The sequence below is a fragment of the Eublepharis macularius genome, chromosome 1 (genome assembly GCF_028583425.1).
Source record: "Eublepharis macularius isolate TG4126 chromosome 1, MPM_Emac_v1.0, whole genome shotgun sequence".
Classification (NCBI taxonomy): domain Eukaryota; kingdom Metazoa; phylum Chordata; class Lepidosauria; order Squamata; family Eublepharidae; genus Eublepharis; species Eublepharis macularius.
In genome coordinates, this window is record NC_072790.1 from 206,300,953 (window position 1) to 206,321,995 (window position 21,043).

At 39.5% G+C, this 21,043-nt stretch overlaps 1 protein-coding gene across 1 annotated transcript in view; it reads left to right on the forward strand.

Annotated features, from left to right (window-relative positions):
• Positions 1-21,043, forward strand: part of ABHD12 (abhydrolase domain containing 12, lysophospholipase) — a 62,816-nt gene that overhangs the window by 27,393 nt on the left and 14,380 nt on the right. Inside the window, exons 3-8 of the mRNA XM_054985386.1 lie at positions 1,006-1,111; positions 9,802-9,921; positions 10,497-10,527; positions 11,126-11,171; positions 13,604-13,733; positions 20,931-20,968. Coding sequence (XP_054841361.1) covers positions 1,006-1,111; positions 9,802-9,921; positions 10,497-10,527; positions 11,126-11,171; positions 13,604-13,733; positions 20,931-20,968 — 471 coding nt within the window. The remainder of the gene's footprint in view (positions 1-1,005; positions 1,112-9,801; positions 9,922-10,496; positions 10,528-11,125; positions 11,172-13,603; positions 13,734-20,930; positions 20,969-21,043) is intronic.

Consider the following 21,043-nt stretch of genomic DNA (forward strand, 5'->3'; position numbering starts at 1 on the left):
TCAGTAACAATTAATTTTAAATAGCTGCTGCTGATCCACAATTCATGAGTCTGTAGGCAGCCTTGTGACATTTTCAGTAGATGAGGTAGTCCTGGGCTGATGTGCACGCACACAGTGGACCGGATCCTCCAGTTGCTCTAGGAGAAGGAACTTGTACAGAAGAATCTTCCCCTTCTCCCAGCACGCCCACCATAGTCTCTGAAAATCATGTGCAGAGGGTTGGGAGGGTGTCTTGTAAATGTATTAAGGCATGTGGGGGGCTGTGGTGAGAGAGAGGAATTTTGGCAAAATGGCTCTCCTTATCATCTGCTAACAGAGCAAGCACTGAATGTTTGCAAGGTTTTGCATCTTTCACCATTAGATTGTGCTGAGGAATATGATACCAGTGCTAGGTATATCTGAAGGGCCCAACAACTGCCTGCCATGAAATGAGGTTCTGTTGCAACCATTGCCTTGTTTCACCTGGAGAATGCTGGTATTACTTTTTAAGGGTTTGTATCTTTCAGCTGGATAGCTGACCAAGAAGATGCTCTTGGAGACTCTTGTGAAGTTTGAGGTTTAATGCAGAGACTTTTTATAAACAGTATTATGTTTTCTGTTTTAGGAGATTAAATGTAAGAAAACTATAGACTGTGTTCCTCTTGAAGTCCCTTGTGTTCATTTAACATATGAATGTTAGAAATTGAAGCATTTTTAATCTGAACACTAGGTACGGTTATTCATCAAACTTTTCTAAATGTACAGTGTATGTCTTGAAGATAGCTATGCACTGAGAACAGCTGCATACCAAATAAAGTTCCCTTTTTCTTATTTCTAATAGTCACATGTATTAAACAATCCCTCCTGCCCACCTTATCACTTAAGTGTCCAGTACTTCATTTCTGTCTGAATGATTGCTTTATTGTGGTAGCCTTTGTTGTGTTTTGTATATTTAAGTAATAGCTGTGAGAGCAATCAGCTGTTAAGCAAAACAAAATTTAGTTTCTTCTGATTCTTCCATTTCAGTAAGGGCACCCTACTTCATTGATTTGAAAAGGCCCCAGGACCAAGGTTTAAACCACACCTGTAACTACTACCTACAGCCAGAGGAGGGTGTAACAATTGGAGTCTGGTAAGGAAAGCTTTGTTTATCCAATCTTTTAGTGGAATCTGTTCATCATTCTGTGTATGAGGGGCATGCTTTTGATCTAACTACTAGGAAAATTTGAGCATCTCACAGATCACTCCTGCAAATACAGCTTTTTCATGTATAGGTTTATTACTTATGGCTAAGAACACTGACATTTTGAAGATACACTGTTCCATGAACTAACTTCAGTAATGCATTAAATATCAAACTGCAAGGAAGGCTGTGGTGATACAAAACTGGAAACTTTTGTTCTTTTTGTACCTTGAAGTAGCAAAGACCTTAAACTGTCCTGACTTCTTATGTTACGATGAAATGGCCTAGGTTTCTGTAGTACAGGGATTCCCAAACTTTTTAATCCTGCAGACTCTTTTGGCATTTTGAGAAAGAGATGTAGGTGCCACTTGGCAATGTTTATGAGGACAGGGCCTGAAATGTCAGAGGTTCCAAGCCAAGTATCCTCCTGCTACAGCAGTAGCTGTTTCTGAATAGATAGCGGCCTCAGATTAAAGGCAAGCCTGAGTTGGATGGAAAGGCAACATAGAAATGTATTAAATAAATACCTCCTTGGCCTGAAGCACATCCGTCACCAAGAAGGATGGCCAAAGGGAGAAGTTTCGAAGCCCAGATATGTAGGAAGAGAGTCTGTCTATGGCAAAAGGCAGGTATGTTACGTGGTGGTAACATACCTGTCTGGGATGAGGTCAGCAATGAGATCAGACAGCTACTGGGTGTGGGTGTGTGACCTAGCATTCCTTGACTTTTTTTTTGTTCTGTTCAACACTCTTTGGATTTTATTCTGCTTCTTGCCTGAGTATTGGGATATCAGGAAACACATCATAATCAGTGGGTGCCGTGTTAGGATCTCTGCTCTAGAAAGTTACTCTGTTCTATAGAACATAGTATAGGAAGGATGAGAAATTACATAAACAGGTCAACACTGCAGTCATCTTAGAAAACCAGGTGGCTGCAGTGGCTCAGAGAGCTTTTACCCAAGTTTGGCTGGTGCACCAGCTGTGCTCATTCCTGGCTCAGTCAGATCTAGCCACAGTGATCTATGCCTTTGTTGCATCTAGATTGGACTATTGTAAAGCGCTCTACTCAGAGCTACCCTTTAAGAGCATTTAGAAGTTGCAACTTGTGCAGAATGCTCTAGTGCTGGTTAGGGCCAGCTATTAGGAGCATGCAACCCTAATATTACAGCAGTTATACTGGTTACTAATCCACTCCCAAGTGCAATTCAAGGTACTGGTTTTGGTCTTTAAAGGCTTGCGACCAGGGATATTCGAAGGACTTGAGGTATTTGAAGGACTGGCTTCTCCTGTATGTTCCTCCCTGGAAATTAAGATTGCAGGGAAGGCCCCCCCTTGACTGTCCCATCAACTAAAGATGCTTGAGTCCTGGTGGGTACACCAGGCAATCCCATGATTATGGAACAACCTCCCCAGGGAGGTGCGCGAGCCTCCTCTCCACTGCTGATTTTCAGGAGGCAGCTGAAGACATTCTTATTTAGGACTGCTTTTAATTAACTTTATGTTTATGTTCATTGACGGTCCTAAACTGTTTTTCAACTTTGTTTTACTCATTTTATGATTGTTATTGTATTTGTATTGTGAGTTGCTTTGGGTATCTGCAAGGTAGAAAGGCAGCTAATAAATGTTTTAAATAAATAGTTGTGATATTTGATATACTTGGAGCTGGTGTAGCATAATGCCTAAAAGATTGAGTTGCAGTCCGGGCCTTCTATAAATATTATGCGAAACTATTCCAAAGTAAGGCAGTGAATTTGGAAGAAATAGATCAATGTTTCCAAAAAATAGACCTACCAAAAATATCAGAAGAAATGAAACAGAGACTGAATGCTCCAGTAACAGAGGAAGAAATTTTACAAGCAATAGAAGTAGCAAAGATTGGAAAAGCACCAGGTCCGGACAGGATCACAGCTAAATTCTACAAAGTAATGAAGGAAGACCTTGTTCCGATATTAAAAAATATAATGATTGATACACTTCAATGAAAAGGACTTCCAGATACATGGAATGACGCGAGCATTGCTTTGATCCCGAAAGAATTACTAGACTTGACAGATGTGAAAAATTACAGACCAATTTCACTTATAAATAATGACTATAAAATAATGGCAAGAATACTACCAGACAGACTTAAAATATGGCTAATGGACTTTATAGGAGAGGACCAGGCTGGATTCCTACCAAACAGACAACTAAAAGACAACCTGAGAGTGATTATAAATGCCATTGAATATTTTGACAAGCGACCAGACAAAGAAGTTGACCTTTTCTTTGCAGATGCAGAGAAGGCTTTTGACAACTTGAACTGGGACTTTATGTTCGCATTAATGGAAAAGATGGACCTAGGTAAAGAATTTATAGAAGCAGTAAAAACAATATATAAGGAACAAAGACTGACAATCTGTGTCAACGACGACCTGACAGAGAAGTTTGAAATAAAAAAAGGTACAAGACAAGGATGTCCACTATCATTGTTGTTATTTGTGATGGTCCTAGAAATATTACTAAGGCAGATCAGAGAAGATGATAATATAAAAGGAATAAAAATAAAGGGATCTTCTTATAAGTTAAGAGCATTTGCAGATGATGTGATGTTTATAGCAGAAGATCCACTACAAACTTTGCCAAGATTACTTGATAAAATTAAGGAATTTGGAGATTTGGCAGGCTTTTATATAAACAAAAAAGTCAAAAATAATAACCAAGAATATGACCAAGAAGAAGCAACAGGAACTGAGTGAATTAACAAACTGTGAAGTGGTACACAAGACTTAAATATTTGGGAATAGAGCTGACAGCTAAAAATTGATTTATTTAAGAACAATTATGAAAAGCTCTGGACACAAATTGAAAGAGATATGATAAAATGGAATAAATTAAACTTATCGTGGTTCGGTCGGATTGCCACAGTCAAAATGAATGTGTTGCCTAGAATTATGTTCCTAATGCAAACAATACCAATTATAAAAGACAAAAAACAAATTGAAAAATGGCAGACGAAGATATCAGAATTTGTGTGGGCAGGAAAGAAACCAAGAGTAAAGATGAAAGTGCTTTGTGATGCTAAGGAAAGAGGTGGAATGCAGTTACCTGATCTTCGACTTTACCACGAAGTGATATGTCTAGTCTGGTTAAAAGAATGGGTGTCTTTAACCAATCATAAATTACTAACTTTGGAAGGTTATAATAAACTATTTGGATGGCATGCATATATGTGGTATGATAAGTATAAAATGGATGCAATGTTTCAGCACCACTATTTGAGAAGAAATTTATTGTTGACTTGGCTAAAGTATAAAAAATTTATAGATCAGAAGAAACCACTGTGGATTATACCAGCTGAGGTGATCAACCCAAACCTAGAATACAAAGGAAGAGAATGGCTTGCCCTCAGGGACCTAACAGAAGTAGCAGATAAGGAGGTGAAACTCAAACCAAATGAGGAGTTGCCATTCAAATATGGTTGGTTACAATATAGACAAATTAAAGACTTATTTGACTCAGACCAAAGAAAGACAGGTTCTAGAACCAAGAATTCAGAATTTGAAGAACTATTGTTGGGAGATAATAGTAAAGCAATTTCTAAAATGTACAAATTGTTTTTGAAGTGGTTTACAGAAGATGAAACAGTCAAGTTACAAATGGTAAAGTGGGCTATAAATTGTAATAATGAAATAACGATGGAAGCATGGGAACAACTATGGAAAAATACTTTCAAAATATCAACATGTTCCAGTATTAGAGAGAATGGCTATAAAATGTTATATGATGGTATTTAACACCGAAAAAATTAGCCATAGCCAATAAACAGCTATCTAATAAGTGTTGGAAATGTAAGGAGCGTGAAGGTTCTCTGTTTCATATGAGGTGGACTTGTCGTAAGGCTAGAGACTTTTGGACCAAAATATGTGCTGAGATGTCTTTGATACTTTGCTATAATCTTGCTAGAAATCCAGAAATGTTGTTACTATCTTTGCATTTGGAAGATGTTAACAGAAATGATAAGATATTGTTATATTACATGATAACAGCAGCTAGAATAATATATGCTCAGTACTGGAAGAGAGAAGAGATACCTGAAATTGAAGAATGGACAAGGAAATTGTTGTGCATGGCTGAAATGGACAAACTAACAAGAAACTTGAAGGATCAAGATCCAAAAGCATTTTTGGAAGATTGGAAAAAGTTGAAAAAATATATGGAAAAGAAATGGGATGTTAAGGGACAATTATGGTCTTTTGAGGGGTTTTAATGATACTAAGTAAGATAAGATATAGTTAAGATCTTTACTAATAACAAGATAAGAACAATTTTAGTATAGAAATAATTTGTAACTAATAACGGGGGGTTGGAGTGCTGTTGGAAGTCAACATCGAAAAGGGGGGGAAGGGAGGGGGTGGGGAAATATATTCATGGGAATTGAAATGGATTATATTTGTATCTTAATTTGATTATATATTGACCCATCCAATAAAAATTTATTATAAAAAAAAAAGATTGAGTTGCAGTCCAAGTAATCTCTACGCCAAATTGCATTGTAGCCACAAACCCAACAGATGATCTTAGGCAAATCTCTTCACCACCTCTCTTCAGTTCCCCCATCTGCAGTATAGGAACAGTAATATATTCACCAGAAGCTATGCCATTCCCCCTGATATACGCAAAGAGCTCAGAGAGGTGTACATGATTCTTCCTTCCTTGTTTTATCCCTACAACCTGCCCTACAAGATAAGTTAAGGTGAATGAAAGAGACTGCTCCAAAGTCACCCAGTTTGCTTCATGGACTAGAGACTGAACCTGGGTCTCCCAGATCCTAGTCTGATATAGTAGCCAGTCTCTCATTGGCTTACAGGCTGTTGCACAGATTACTTTAGTAATATATGCGAAGCTCTTTAAACAGAGAAAGCACAAAATGCTGTGGTTTTTATACACAGAAATGACTCATAGGAGCATACTTGTGTAACTGATTTGAGGTGGGGTGGAAGTCCAGATTCTTATTTATTAATGACCCCCCCCCCCATAGCCTCTATAGAACAAACGAGGGCTGATTTTATACCAAAATGTCTCCTTGGGCTAGTGCTACTTGTAATGAGGCAGATGCTGCTCACAGTAATGAGGCAGAAGAGCAACTGGGTGGTGGGCCAGAGTCTTGAGTTAGCCCCTGGTAGAAAGTATAAGCTCTGGTAAGGTAAAGATACTTAGCTTTATTTGCTGCACGTTGTGGCGATATGGTGTAGTGACATACTTGGCACAATAGCTGTACTGTGGGTTTTTTTCTAAAGAAAGGGCAGTGACTCAGTTGAGCATTTCTAGAAGATGGGAAAGGTGGGTTAATACACGGCATGTTTGAACTTTATAAAGGAGCTAAGAAACGTTCAATGTAGAGAGGAGATTAGAAAAGGAAGCAGTGATGCTAATGTCATGCCCCCCCCCCGCAAGTTATTTCTTTGGGTCTTTCTGAATCACCTTGGTTATTTGTAGCCTGCATACAGTAATGCTGAATTTACTAGCTTGCACCCAGTGTGATTCGCTTGCAGAGTGAACACAGAGTGAGACTGTCCTGCTTCTACCTTACAGTGAGTCCCTTAAATCTGTTCCCAGGGTTTATTGGACTCAGGAAGAGCATAAGGGGCAAAGTGAAGATCTGCAGTGAGAGAGTGGAATCACTGGGGGATTGCTGCCCCTCTTCCAAAAACAGAAGTATCCTTGAGTTTTTAGAACAGTGCTGCTGAATATAAATCACTTAAAAAACAAAACGAAAGAGAAATTGAATGGTTTTATTTTAAAACCTTGACCCTAAGTGGCTTTTTATGACGCTTCACTTACTGATTTGCATAGGTAGTGCATGTCCCATTTATTTTTTAAGTATCTTTCCTACAGCATGATAATTCTGCATACTACAAAGATTAAATTAGGAACATTACCAATTTCCAAGAACAAACCTACAGAAGGGGTTGGCTAGCTAGTACAAGTTACTTGTATAAGCCTTTTTTGCATCCTAGCTGTTTTTTGAACAGCATAAAGTTATTTTTAATGGCCTCCATCCAGCTATGCAATTCCAAAGATTTAAGGGTACTTAAGTTTTCTTGAGAGGGTAGAGATTTCTGCTGATCCTTTCCTCTCACAACAGACCCCTACTTTGCCATCCAACGCTGTTCCTGCACAAAATTTAAAGGGACTCAGTGGGCTGCTATGGGTGGGGTGCTCATTGGGAACCTCCCCCTTAAGAAACCTTAAGTGCCCTCAAGCCTTCAGAACTGCCTCGTTGGATACAGACCATGAAGTGATTTAGAGGGAATACTTTGAAGAAACCACAAGGCTATTTCTCTCTAGCAATGAAAGCCTAAGCAGAGTTTCAGATTGGAATAAGTCTGTTTAGGATTTCACTGCAGATAAGGATTTTTTTTAAATGACAAAAGACTGGATTCCCTCCTCTCAGCCTGTATTAAAAGTGTTTAGTTATAATCCTTTTTGTTTGCCATCCATTTCTCTGAACTCCTAAGCTTCTTTCTTGTCAAACTTCCTAAACTTGTTGCTTTTTGTCATTTACTTCTTTGGAAAAATTCTCTCAATGTTGCTTGAGAACTGGAACTTAATGGAAGGAAGAGTAATATAATATACTTAAAGCAAGAAATGTCCAGTAAATGGACTGTGTTTTTTCATTTGTGAATTTCCATCAGTCAAGTGATTTTTGTTTGGCTTTCCAGGCCTCTCTGAGCTATCTTGGTATTACTATGCAATTTGGTGCTTGCTTTAAATGCGGGATAAGTATAGTGAGCTATATCCCTGGTTTATAAGCTGCTTACTTAATGTAATTAAACGGGATAGAAAACTTTGAAGGATAATCTTAGATTTAAAAGGAAGTGAGAAGTTGCTGGTGCTGCTAACTGGTTAATATAGTTTGCTGCTTGAAAGCACTGACAAGCGAAGAGAAACCTGTCCTGAATGTCCAATAATGTAAATTCTACCTTAGGTTTTTGCTGATAATCTTTCAGGTTTTCAGGAGGTCTGTAACTAGTGTATTATTTAAGAGTAGGCTCATTTCATTCAGCTGCTCTCTGATACCAGGGCTACACATTGGCTTCGATGCAGTGATGCAGAAGTGGAAACACGAATGGATTTCAGTGCTGTTCCGCCTGTGCAAAGAACTTGTGCAGCACCTAGTACTTTATTCCCTATATATTATGGTGCCCACATATTAGTTGCCCAATATCTTACATAAGCAGAAGTGCAAGAGGGGATACAATAAGCTTAGCTTAGCACATGTGGTTCTCCTGGCATTTTCCTGTGTTTCTCAAAAATACTAGCACCAGCAAAAAATTTGCAGTGGATCCAACCCACTATATGTCATCCCATTATTATTTTAAGTCTTTATGTCTCTGGAATGCTGTGGCTGCTACAGTGAGGAGAAAGTCAAAGAAGGTGGGTGGAGGGGTGCTTTTAATTGTCCCCTCCTGCCTTCTTTTCTCTGAGAAGTGTTACCTCTATTCTTTATACTCTTATTAAACTACACTTCTCAATATTCTTCTGAGAAATATTGATTTGCTCTTGTACTGTAGCTGTATCATGTTTTGTTTTATAAACACAGTTCAGATATCCAGGATGTTTTCAGAGGGTAGCTTTCTCCATTGCGGATTGAGTGCTGTAAAATAGAGGGGGGGAATATCTCAAAGAAAACTTGAAATGTTTGAAATGCAGTGTACGCTGTCAAGTGGGAAAACTGATTACATGTGTATTCTCAATACTAAAAGATATAGCTGAAAGGTAGAGCACATGCTTTAAAGGCAGCATGTAACTTCAGTATCTGACATCTTTTCTTAAGAGGATATCAGGCTGAAGTTCTGAGAAAGACCTTGGACAGCTATAATATTCATTCATTCATTCATTCATTCATTCATTCTGAGAAGTGCTTTGGTTGTATAAGATCTGACCTAGAAGAGCTGTCATATATCCTGGCTTCTTGTAGAAAATGAGAGCACATTTCAAAGAGTGAACTAAAAATGGTACAGCCCTCAAGCTAGTTAATACCCCAACCATAACTTGCCATCTCAGTGCTGTTATAAGTTGCATTTCCCTACCCACACTCTTCCCCCACTAGCAGCAAATGGAGGGTGAATGTATATTGTAATCTAGAAAATGAACTACATGTTGCAGAGAGTGCATGAATCTGATACAGGGCTGCCTTCTTTTGTTGATAGTCCTCTTTTAATTGTTAAGATGTAATTGTTGCTTGAAACACTAGTCCATGTAGTGCATGTAAGTGGCATGACTAAGGGCAAACTCTTAATCACTGTAATATTTAATAAGTGGCATGATTGAGGGCAAACTCTTAATCATTGTTTTTAAACGAATATATGACAAACTCTAATAAACACTCTGGGAAAAAATGAATGTAGGAAGGAATTGGGGTGAAGATAGTCAGTATCACAAATGGTGCGTGTTCCATAGTAGGGCAGTGGTCTAAAGAAGAGTAGCCTCTTGCCTTTCAGCTCTTAGTGCTGAAGCAACAGAATTCGGTTTAGATAGTGCTAGATACGTGACTGCATTGGATTCATCTCCTTTTTAGTGGTCTAGGTCGTTGAAATCTATAGATGGAATATGCAGTGAAGAGATGAAACTTCTGATTTGCTTTTTTGTTTCTAGGCACACAGTTCCTACAGCTTTATGGAAGGATGCTCAAGGAAAGGACCAGCTGTGGTATGAGGATGCATTGGGCTCTAATAGCCCCGTAGTCCTGTACTTGCATGGAAATGGAGGTACCAGGTAAGAAAATTGAAAAATGAGCCGACTCCAAAAAAAGGATAGCACTTTTTATTCTATGGTTTAAATTCTGTTAGGGCCAGCCCCACCTCAGGTGGCAGGCATGTGATAAAGACAACAAATTGTCAGTTATTTAGGTGCTTATTTTACCACCTTTTGGGAGCATCATTTACCAAACACCAAAATGTCTCGGGCTTTTTCTGCATTAGGTTACAACATGAAAGGGAAAGAATGAAGCAGGAAAGTTCCAGACTTTTTTCTCATTGCCAATTTTCAGTTTATTGCATCAAAAATTACTTTTTGTTGGAATAGAAACCATTTCAACAGTTGTCCCTCTCTTCCAAATTCTGCTGTTTTATATACACAGGTGTCCAAAATACTGATTGGGTTGTTGCCTCCATTTAAAAAAAAAATGATCTACAGAGGAGGTATTGTCATAGACATTCAGTTATGTATACAGTTATTAAATTAGTGTTAAATGTCAGAGTATTTCTTGAGAAACACAGAAGGAATGCAACAAAGCCGCTGTCTTTAAAAAGTCACAAGCTAATGTGTACTTTTTCAAATTCTTTCAATAGAGGAGGAGAGCACCGTGTGGAACTTTACAAGGTGAGAATTGCCGTATTGTTAGTCACAGCCTAAATACCATTATGTATACAGTTCTGATAATAGCTTAGGTATCCAGGCTTATGACAAGTAGGTTGTTTGTCTCTTGTCAGGCAAACCTATAAAGTCCAGGTGCTATTGTAGACATTATCATATCATTAATCTTCAGCATATGGTCTCTGAATTTTTATCCTAGCCTTCTTCCAAAGATCTCAGGATTCAATATATGGTTCCTTCACCTTCCCACTTTATTCTTACAACATCCCTGTAAAGTAGATGAGACTTACAGAGTATGATTGACCCAAGTTTCATGGTTGAATGGAAGTTTGTACTTAGGCTGTCAACATTCTAGTTAGATGCATCAACTGCTATAACATGCTGGTTTCTCAGGGTCAGGTGAATGTATAAAGTGGAAAAATTTCCTGAATTTATAGGTAGGGAGATTTGGTTGCCTGGATGTTTCCCCATCATCACTACCAAATATTTTTTAAAAACCTCCTTACATGCAGGAAAATAACATGTAAGGGAGAAGAGCCATGTTAAAGTGCATTATATCATACAGCATCCTTTGTAATTTTATTATTTGTCTTCTGTTTTTCAGGTTCTTAGTTCTTTTGGTTTTCATGTAGTCACATTTGATTATCGAGGTAAGATCTTCCTAGCCTGAATGTGTATGTTTTGTTTCTGTTCTGCATTGGCATATGTAACATATCCAATTTGTCATTACTATGTAAATGATGATTAGGTAATTCCTTAAATTTCATTAACAGTCTAAAATCTGGGTAAAATTGTTCTGATTACACTCAAAATATTTTCCCCCTACTGCTAAGATAGTTGGTGCCTGATGGTTTCTTAGTTTGGTTAGCCATTTGGAGAATGGTAATTACTGCAGCAATGAGACCCTTTCCAAATCTTTTTTTAAAGTGGAGCATATTATTTTCCCCATTTTTTCTTTGCTGTTTCTATCACCCCATCCACTCATTAATGTCTTCTCAGCTTTGCTCAGGCAGATTCTATTATGTGTCTGATATTGGGGAGTTGTGTGTGTTGTGTGTTGGGGGGGGCAGTGTAGAATAGAATTTACACTATCCATTGTAAAATCTAGCATAGCATATAATGACATTTGGGCTCACTCCCTCCCTTTCACCCATGATTCTTTACACTTCAGACTGGATTTTTAAAATATGTATCCTAATTTTATCATACTTTAGACAGCCAACAGACCTCTGTAACATAAACCTCAAAAAGTAACGCAAAGCTCCCCCCCCCTCCGCCAATACTGAATGTACATGTACAAATCTGCATCATCAATTGTTTCTTAATTATAATGTAGCATCAAGAAGGCGGTGAAAAAAGTTTTGGAATTCCCAAAAACTTCTGTGCTTGTGTGGACTTTAATGAATAAGGTATTCCACAGAGGATTATGAAGGCCCTGCTCAGCATCCTAAAAAGATGTCATTTTTTTTAGTAAAGGGCATGTGAAATGGAGCTTTTGTTGCAGATCTGAATAGGAAGGCTGCTATGGAGAGAGACGCTGTATTGGGTATGCATGACCAAGTCAAATACGGGCTTATCTTTCTGCTGTTCATTAAAGGCACTTGTGCTGATGAATAGCTAAAACTATTTTTAATACTTTTGTTGCAGCTTCTCGGGTTACTGTCTCAGTGTTCTAGAATACATGCTGTTTATATTTGTGGTCTGCTGATGACATAATCCTTTCAAGATCCATGCATGGTGTAAATAATGGGCTGGGTCCAGTGAATTTCCATGTACACTACGTAGAGTCTAAGTGGAAATACATTAAAAACGTGCTGGCAGTTTGTCCTACATTAAACGTATCATATCCCAGCTTGCATTTCTGCTTGTGCAAGACAACATACAAGTAAATACCTTAAAATAAATTCTGAAGAATTCTCCAGCTTCCAAACCAGGTTCCCCCAACAATCATTTCTAAACAAAGCTTCTCAAATTTTCAGCTGCTATTTATATCTTCAAAGTGTGTTCCAGGCTAGCTTGCTATGGACCAGGCTTGGTTTTCATCCTCCTTTTAGGTTGTTTGGACTGTCTTTGTTCAATTAAGAGCTGTACTATATTTTTATGTAAACAAGGAGTGGGTTCAGTTCTTCTGGGAAGGTTTTGATTTTGAAGTGAGGCCTTCATGAGGGACTTGATTTAATTGAGCTCATTCATGAACTCTAATCAGACAGATGTAATTTCTTTTATTCCTTTTCTGGTTATAAAGTTGGGGAAACAGTATATAAATCTGGACTGCTGATCAATAAATACAATAGGGTGGGTCATGCAGATTAATTGTGTTTGTGGAGGTGCTTTCCTCTGGAAGATATCACCTTCTCAGTGTTCTGGGTCAGCAGAATGGATCCATGGAATTCAGCCAATCAGATTTAAAGTTCTGGCTACCTTGAAGATATCTCTTAATAGAAAGATGGGATTATATATCTTTTGGCTAACTCCCCTTGTTACCACAGTATAGTATTGAGGGAATTCTCTTGAGAGCAAATACCTTGGTTTATACCTCTTGGAACTCTGTGTGGGGTAGGGAGAGAAGAAAAGGAAATAGCAGTTTTGAATTCTTCAGTGTGTTAAACTTCCTGGAATTAAAAAGTCGGCACAGAAAGCAAAGATATGAATTGTAGTCTTTTGGATATTCTATTTTTCTACAACATACTTTTTAATGTTCAGGGGGTGTTCAGGCTATAGGTAGCCAATACCGCTTTTGAGGTGGCACCATCCATTTCACAGGATTATTTCCACCTCTCTGTAAACCCTATCACACTAAACAGTATGGATGAGGCTTCTATCCCACCTTGAAATGCTGAGACTGTACTGGAAGTAAACTGAATGAAAGATGCTAGAATATTCATTTTGGAGATATGCCATTTTGTTTTAATGGACATCTTAGCGAGGTCTAAAACTGTTCAGAGGCAATTTAAAAGTTGGTATGTTGAGTCAGTCCTGAGCCTTTATTGTTTGGCTTTAATTCAGACATAAAACCATAGCACTTTATTTTGACTAATGGTTTAGAATATGATTCCTGGAATAAAATGCTTTTCTTTTTCAGGGTGGGGAGACTCAATAGGCAGTCCTTCAGAGAGCGGACTGACTTATGATGCTCTTCATGTTTTTGACTGGATAAAAGCACGAAGTGGAGACAATCCAGTTTATATATGGGGGCACTCCTTGGGCACTGGGTAAGCCTTCAGATTCCAAATGGTGCTAGGCAGGTGTCTGGATGGAACAGCACAAGTGACTAATGCGTTGTGTTGGGTTGATAGTATGTTGTCAAAGGAGGGTTATTACAGTCTAATCTGCTTTCTTTTGGATAGCGTTGAATGAACTGTAGTTTGTTTCACCACAGTTTTGTCTTTACTTTTTAAAAAAATCAAGATCTGCCATAATCTATCCTGTACTATGATTTTATAGGACAGATTGTGATTGCTTTTAAAATTCCAAGACAATCAAATAACTCTGTGTATTTTCATGAGATAGAAGTGAACTATATTAAATGTTAGGGAGCAGATTTCTTCTTAAATACAGTTTTAGTGGAGATGTGCCCTGCTTTCCTGGCTAATTTTGTTTGTGTTTTGCTGACACATTTCTTACAGCAAGCCTACACTTTAAATTAAGACCAGTTCTAAATCTATTTGATTGGCATAACAATTATCTAACATAATTCCCAGCAGCCAACTACAGACAGGTCTTTAGCTGTTTTTTGTTCCTGTTCACTTAGATTAATAGTTTTGCTCTGTTTCAGAAGGTCTGGGACATGGTTTGACTGCTGGTCAATCACAAACTTCCAGTAGCCTGCTGTCTGCCAAAGAACAGCTAATGATGGCCACCCCTGGCCAACTCTCCCTCCCTATCAGTGCCAAAAAGCTGATGCAAGCAATCATGCCCTGAACCATCACTTGTTTGCTGATGGAGAGCAGACTCTCCCCTCCCCCATCAGCAGACAATAGCTGATGTAGACAGAGCTCACCTGGCTGACTTGAACCATCCAGTCATGCCCTGCTTCCATTAATTGTTGGGATCCTGGCTGGCTCAAGTTGGCCAGGTGTGCACTGGCTATCACCTGTAATGGGCCAGAGTCTTCCCCCATATCACATCTGAATGGCTGATGGAGCCAAGGCATGCCTGGCTGATTCTAAAATCGTTTGACTGGGGAGTAGCTTGGGACATTGTCTGCTAATGAACAAAAGGTTGGTGAACTCTTGTTTAGGCGTTGGTAGATGTGAGTTTTCCTTGAAGTACCCTTTCGTCCCTAGGATGAAGATGCCTGGAGTCTTGCGACCTGTGTGGGCAAAAAAACTGCATGCCGTGTTGGGGCTACAATGAATTGGGTAAATCATGAGAGGTGGCTTTTTGAGTCACAGACACCTTACAACTCCAGACGTCCTCTTTCTAGAGGTCAAAAGAAACTGCTAGGAAAAACATTGCAAAATATTTGTTTGTTTATAGTCCGCCTTTCTCACTGAGACTCAAGGCGGATTACATAGTGTGAGATTAGTACAATCAGTATCAAGGACATTTCCATAAACAATGACATAGGATGAATAAATACAAGTTTACAAAGACATAGCATTAGCAGGGATCCAATACAGAGTTGAAGAAATGCTGAAACAGAACATAATCAATTCTTGGACTGACATTAGACCACATGAACCACAGGTAGTACATAGGAGTATATATTTAAAGCAACAGATAATGTGTAAGGCAATATAGTGGTGAAGTCTAAGGTCCCTAACTCATTAGCGAAGCATCTGAGACCCCCTCCCTACAATACAGCCCTCCTATCTGATAGGTGGTTGGATACAATTTAGTTATTTTAATGGGATATAGTAGTGTAAAACGTCTTTTTAATGCGAGCTGTACAACTATCTGAACAATATTTGGGGAGGAAGTTGTTGAAAGCTGCATTTTGGTAATTCTTTTTTTGCTGAGAAAAGGTGGGTACCACCAAAATATGGGTGCCTTTAAAAGAATACCTACTACAGCAAGCAACAGTCCCCTGCAGCCAGTCCTCTCCTTTCTACCCCTCCCAATTTGGGCCATAGAAATATGTTCTGTTCTATCTGTTAAAGAAGCCATCTTTTTTGAAACTTTGGTTCAGAGGCTTTCTGCCCGTACCAGCCTCTTGCTAGGAAAATTCCTTCCTCCACACTCCCCCCCCTTTTTCTTGTTACGGGGCTTCTGAGAATCTGTGTCTCTGTGAAGCTAGTTGGTTTCACATTCTCAGCTTCTGTCCTTGAGATAAAATAACACACTTCTCCCTCTGAGGCAGAGGACATCTCGGGTGATTCCCACCATCCAATCAGGGAGGCAGAAAGTTGATTTTTCTTTCTCTTCCTTTGGTGTGCGTGGGACCACCCTCTCTCCTCAGTTCTGTTCCTGCCTCTGGGGAGAGCAGTTCTTTACAAGGCTAGCTCTGCTGCCTTTCCCTTTCTCACTGCTTTTTTCCGTGCTTGCTTGATCCTTGATTCTTGCTTCAGATCTCTTCACTCCCTATATGTCTCCATTCAGTGTGTTAGCAGTAAGTTGAGCCTCCATGGCTGAGTTCTCCTTGAACTAATTGGAAAACAGTTTACACCTGCAGGATTGGGGAGTGTGCCAAGTTGCACCCCTCCTTCCTCACATCCTTTTCAGGTAATGTCAGCAGTTGCAACCTGATTGGCTGACCAGGCCTGGGCCACTCTGGTTCCAATTGACATAAAAATGGCTACTCAGTAATGGAGCTTAAGCTTGTAGTGGGTCTCAGTAACAATAACTGTAACTCGCCCCTTGCTTCATTCTCCGACTTGAGAACTCTGAGATGGACGCTGAGGCACTCATCTATTCATTTTGCTGTGCTGCCTAAGTGGCTCGATTTCTGCCCAAAGACTTTGGCTTCTACACCTGTGATAACAACTTGAATTGCCTCCTTGTGGATTGCTGTGGTATGTATTAAAAAGTGCTTAAAAGTATACATAGAACCATAGAGTTGGAAGGGGCCATACAGACCATCTAGTCCAACCCCCTGCCCAGTGCAGGATCAACCTAAAGCATCTCTGACAAGTATTTATCCAGCCTCTTCTTGAAAACTGCCAGTGAGGGGGAGCTCACCACCTCCCTAGGCAGCTGATTCCACTTTTGAACTACTCTGACCATGAAAAAGTTTTTCCTAATATCCAGCTGGTACCTTTGTGCATGTAATTTAAGCCCATTGCTTCGGGTCCTACCCTCTGCTGCCAACTGGAACAGCTCCTTGCCCTCCTCCAAGTGACAGCCTTTCATATATTTAAAGAGAGCAATCATGTCCCCCCTCAACCTCCTCTTCTCCAAACTAAACATTCCCAAGGCCCTCAGCCTTACCTCATAGGGCTCAGTCTCCAGACCCCTGATCATTCTCGTCGCTCTCCTCTGCACCCTCTCAATTTTGGCCACATCTTTTTTGAAGTGAGGCCTCCAGAACTGCACACAATACTCCAGGTGTGGCCTGACCAAGGCAGTATAGAGAGGGGCTATGACCTGCAATTTCGACGCTATGGCCCCTTTGATACAACCCAAGATTGAATTAGCCTTTTTTGCCACTACATCACACTGACTGCTCATATTTAGTTTACAGTCCACTCTTACCCCAAGATCCCTTTCACATATACTACTACCCAGAAGTATATCCCCCATCCGGTATTTGTGCTTCCCATTTTTGTTGCCCAAATGTAATACTGTGCACTTGTCTTTGTTGAATTGCATCCTATTCACAGCTGCCCACTTCTCCAGAGTATTCAGGTCTTGTTGAATTTTAATTCTATCTTCTTGGGTGTTTGCTACTCCTCCCAATTTGGTATCATCAGCAAATTTAATGAGCAGCCCTTCCACTCCTTCATCCAGATCATTGATAAAAATAATGAAAAGTACCAGGCCCAAAACCGAGCCCTGTGGCACCCCACTGGACACCTCCCTCCAATCTTATGAAATGCCGTTGACCACCACTCTTTGAGTGCAGTCCTCTAACCAGTTGCCTATCCACCGAACTGTCCTATAGTCCACTCCACAGTCTTCCAGTTTGCCCATCAGAATGTCATGGGGGACCTTATCAAAAGCTTATACGATTTGTTTTATCCTTACATTCTGTCCTGTGAATTTTAGTAACCTTGCACTTAATAAATAATTATATTTCACTCTTATGTGGGTACCTTTGACTCTGAAGCCTCAAAGCTATAAATCACTTTGTTGAACTCACTTTGTGAAAAGCTCATGAACCACCTACCATAATAATATTTCATCTTGTGAACTCTATGTGCAAGTCATCCTTGCAAGATAGACTTCTGTTTTGTTAATTCCCTAGTAGGCATGGAGGTTTGTTCCATTACTCCTTTGCCTTGGGATAGTCAAAGGGACTAGTGGCAGTCTACCTGGGCAACTGTGAGACTTTCATTTACTGGTTTTGTAATCTATGTGATACCAGCATACAGGGCAGCCTGCTGCTCTTCCCCTCAGTTGGGTCGAGACAAGGGGTCCCTGTACCCGTGACACAAGCACCACTACAGACATCTTCCTTTTGTGTACATCTGGCAACCAGGTAGTGCATATCTGGCAATTAGTAGTTACACACAGTTGCCCCAAGTTTTTTGCCCTTGCACCCTCCAAAAATTTTAGAAATGAACTACTTTTAGGGAGAAGACAGCAATAAGATGGAAATCAGAAACATTTTACTTGTACTTCTCCAGTGTGGGGAGGAGAGAAATGAAATTTGGAGACGTTTGGGGAGCGGGACAGTTCAGGGTGTCTCCGTCTATGCAAGTCCTGGAGTCTAGAACTATCTTCCTTTTAATGAGATTAGGCATGGTGGTGGTGGTCATAGGGGACCAACACCATCCTGTCAAGGCAGCAGGGCAAAGCGAAGAGAAAGAGAGCAGCTAGGAGTAATGTGCAATCATCAGTGTGCTAGCAAGTGAAGAGGCACTGTTAGGCACAGAGGGAGGAGATAGGGAGGTGCACCATGTGTTCTCGTGCCTGCCAACCCCCACCCCCCCTTAAACTCTACAATGCCCAGTCCTTGGAATTACAGTAGCATTGCTCATGCATGACACAAGAGACTGATGGAGAAATAGGAAGATAGGCAGATTAGATAGGTTTACTTTTGTAGCCAGAGGCCATAATGTCTTCACATATACACTAACGTACAACATTACGCCATAACAAAACGGTTAAAACATTTTTACATAACAGGATAAGGCTTAAAAGTTTAAAACTAAGATGTTAAGAAATAAATGCAAAAACCATGAAATAACATGAAATTACAGTTTAGCTAAAATTCTTACAAAATTAGCAGGTACTAGTTTCTTCCTTATATTTATTGATAAGAAAATAAAAATAGCCACTTTGAGAGTAACAGTAGCATCAGCCAAATACAAAATTGATACATTCCTCATCTGAGCCAGAAAAATGTACAAAAAATTGATTCAGCAACTTTTTTGAATGGACCCATAAAAGGAGAAATGTAAAAACAGTGTACTATGTCTTCCACCTGGTTACGACCAAAAGGGCAGAGGCATTGTTCCACAGGTATTTTTTGAAATCTGCCATGTAAATACTCGAGTGGCATAGTTTGAAAGTGAGAACTAGTAAATGTATTTTGTAATGTAACATTAGAAAAGTCAGCTAAATAACAAGAAAAGAATTTGTTTTTCTTGATCTGAGGGTACCACAAAGAAAATTTAATTGTCAGACTACACCTATATCCCGAAGGGCATCTTTTTCAAAAAGTCAACTACAAATTTTGCTTGGGTCCCAAAACTTTACAGCCTCTAAGGAGGGCAAGGAATATAGGAGAGACTGGTGGAGTTGTACCTCACTGTGTGCCAGGGCTGATAGTGGGAGGGAGGGAAACGTGCAGTGGCATGGTGCGCTCTTGTGGAGGCACATTGGGCATCACTGCTCTAGACCAGGGGAGTTCTTCAGCTGCAGGATGTCTCTTGTTGTGTGACCTTGGTACATGGGTAATGGCCTCGACATGATGGTCTTGATTGTTTTTAAAGATAGTTCCATGTGCAAAATAATCTTCTCAACCAACTCCAGCATCTATAATCTTCCTCAACATTGAACAGGGAACTTGGACAGATCTAGAAGTGTGGTGGAATTGTTTCTGGAAACTGTTTCCTAACAAGGCCCCAAGATATTTTCACTAGGCAAAATCTAAACATAAGGGGCAGCCCAGCAGTTGATACATTATGCCTATCCTCCATTCAAAGATAACCTCAGCTCAAACTAGTCAGACTTTACACAGAGATTCTAGATTTTCCAGATCTACAAGATGTATATAATAATGTTTCATATAGATAGCAAAATTCCTTAAGGGGGAAGAACACAAGGCTTGGGGATATCTTTCTTATTAGTTGCTTGTTTTTTTTTAAAAAAATAAGTTAGTGAGGTTTTGAATATGTTAGTAGTCTGACAGGTGTGGGAAATGTTTCTGCTAGATGTAAAACTTTATTTTAATTTATTAAACTACTTTTACTATCTTTTTCTTGGCCTCCAATCTATCCTGGTATTGGGTCAGCTTGAAAGACTCATTATCTCGCGTTCATGTTCCCAGAATCTTTCTCAGTGATGTCAGATTTGTACACAGTGAAGCTATTTGTTCCATGGTGCATATTGCGTAGTATGTTTGAACCCGTTGATAGCATGGTTCATCCAGAATGCTGCCAAACACACTAATGTATTCAAAACAGGAAGAGCTTTGTTTGTGGTCAAAGCAGGCCCGAAAGCCTGAGATTGCTTGTTGTTGTGTATAAGAAACTCTAATGAATTGAAGTAATGCCAGAAAAACAAAAAAGGGAAATCCTGCTTGAATTGAAGCACAATAATTTAAATACTAGGAAGGGGAAAGATGTCTCAAATTTGGTTTACTTTATTTTAAAACTGATCGGCTTCCTTATTCTGTCTAATAAGAAAAGTGATGTTCTTTTGTGATTGTCTCTTTAGGGGAGAGAAGGGAAAGTCACAAGTTTTGAGTTTTTTTAGAGCTCCCATCTGAAATAAAAAGCAAAGTGGGTAGTGAATTCAGAGCATAAAGACTGACTTTCTGTGTTGTCCTATTTAATTTACAGTTCAAATATTTACTTTCTGATAGACAGTGGGTTGGATCCAGCCAACTTTTTCACTCAGCCAGCCTGATTCTCCTTCTAGGTACAGCCTTACTCCCACATGGCTTTTGTGTATGCAGGTCTCATGATCCCCCTTTTTGGTGATCAGAGAAGCGCCCTCTAGCCTAAATTCCACCTCTTTTGGAAAGAAAATCCCATTGACTGAAGCAGGACTTGGCTCTAATGTTTGTTCAGGATTGGACTGTAAGATCATTATAAATCTGTAATCATTTTTAACTCTAGATTAATGCTTTGTCTTTCTAGAGTTGCAACCAACCTAGTAAGGCGTCTTTGTGAAAGAGGTAAGAGATTTATTTGCCATAATTAGAGTATTTAGTTAGTTACCACCTTTCTCTTGTGTTTCAAAGGAGTGATAA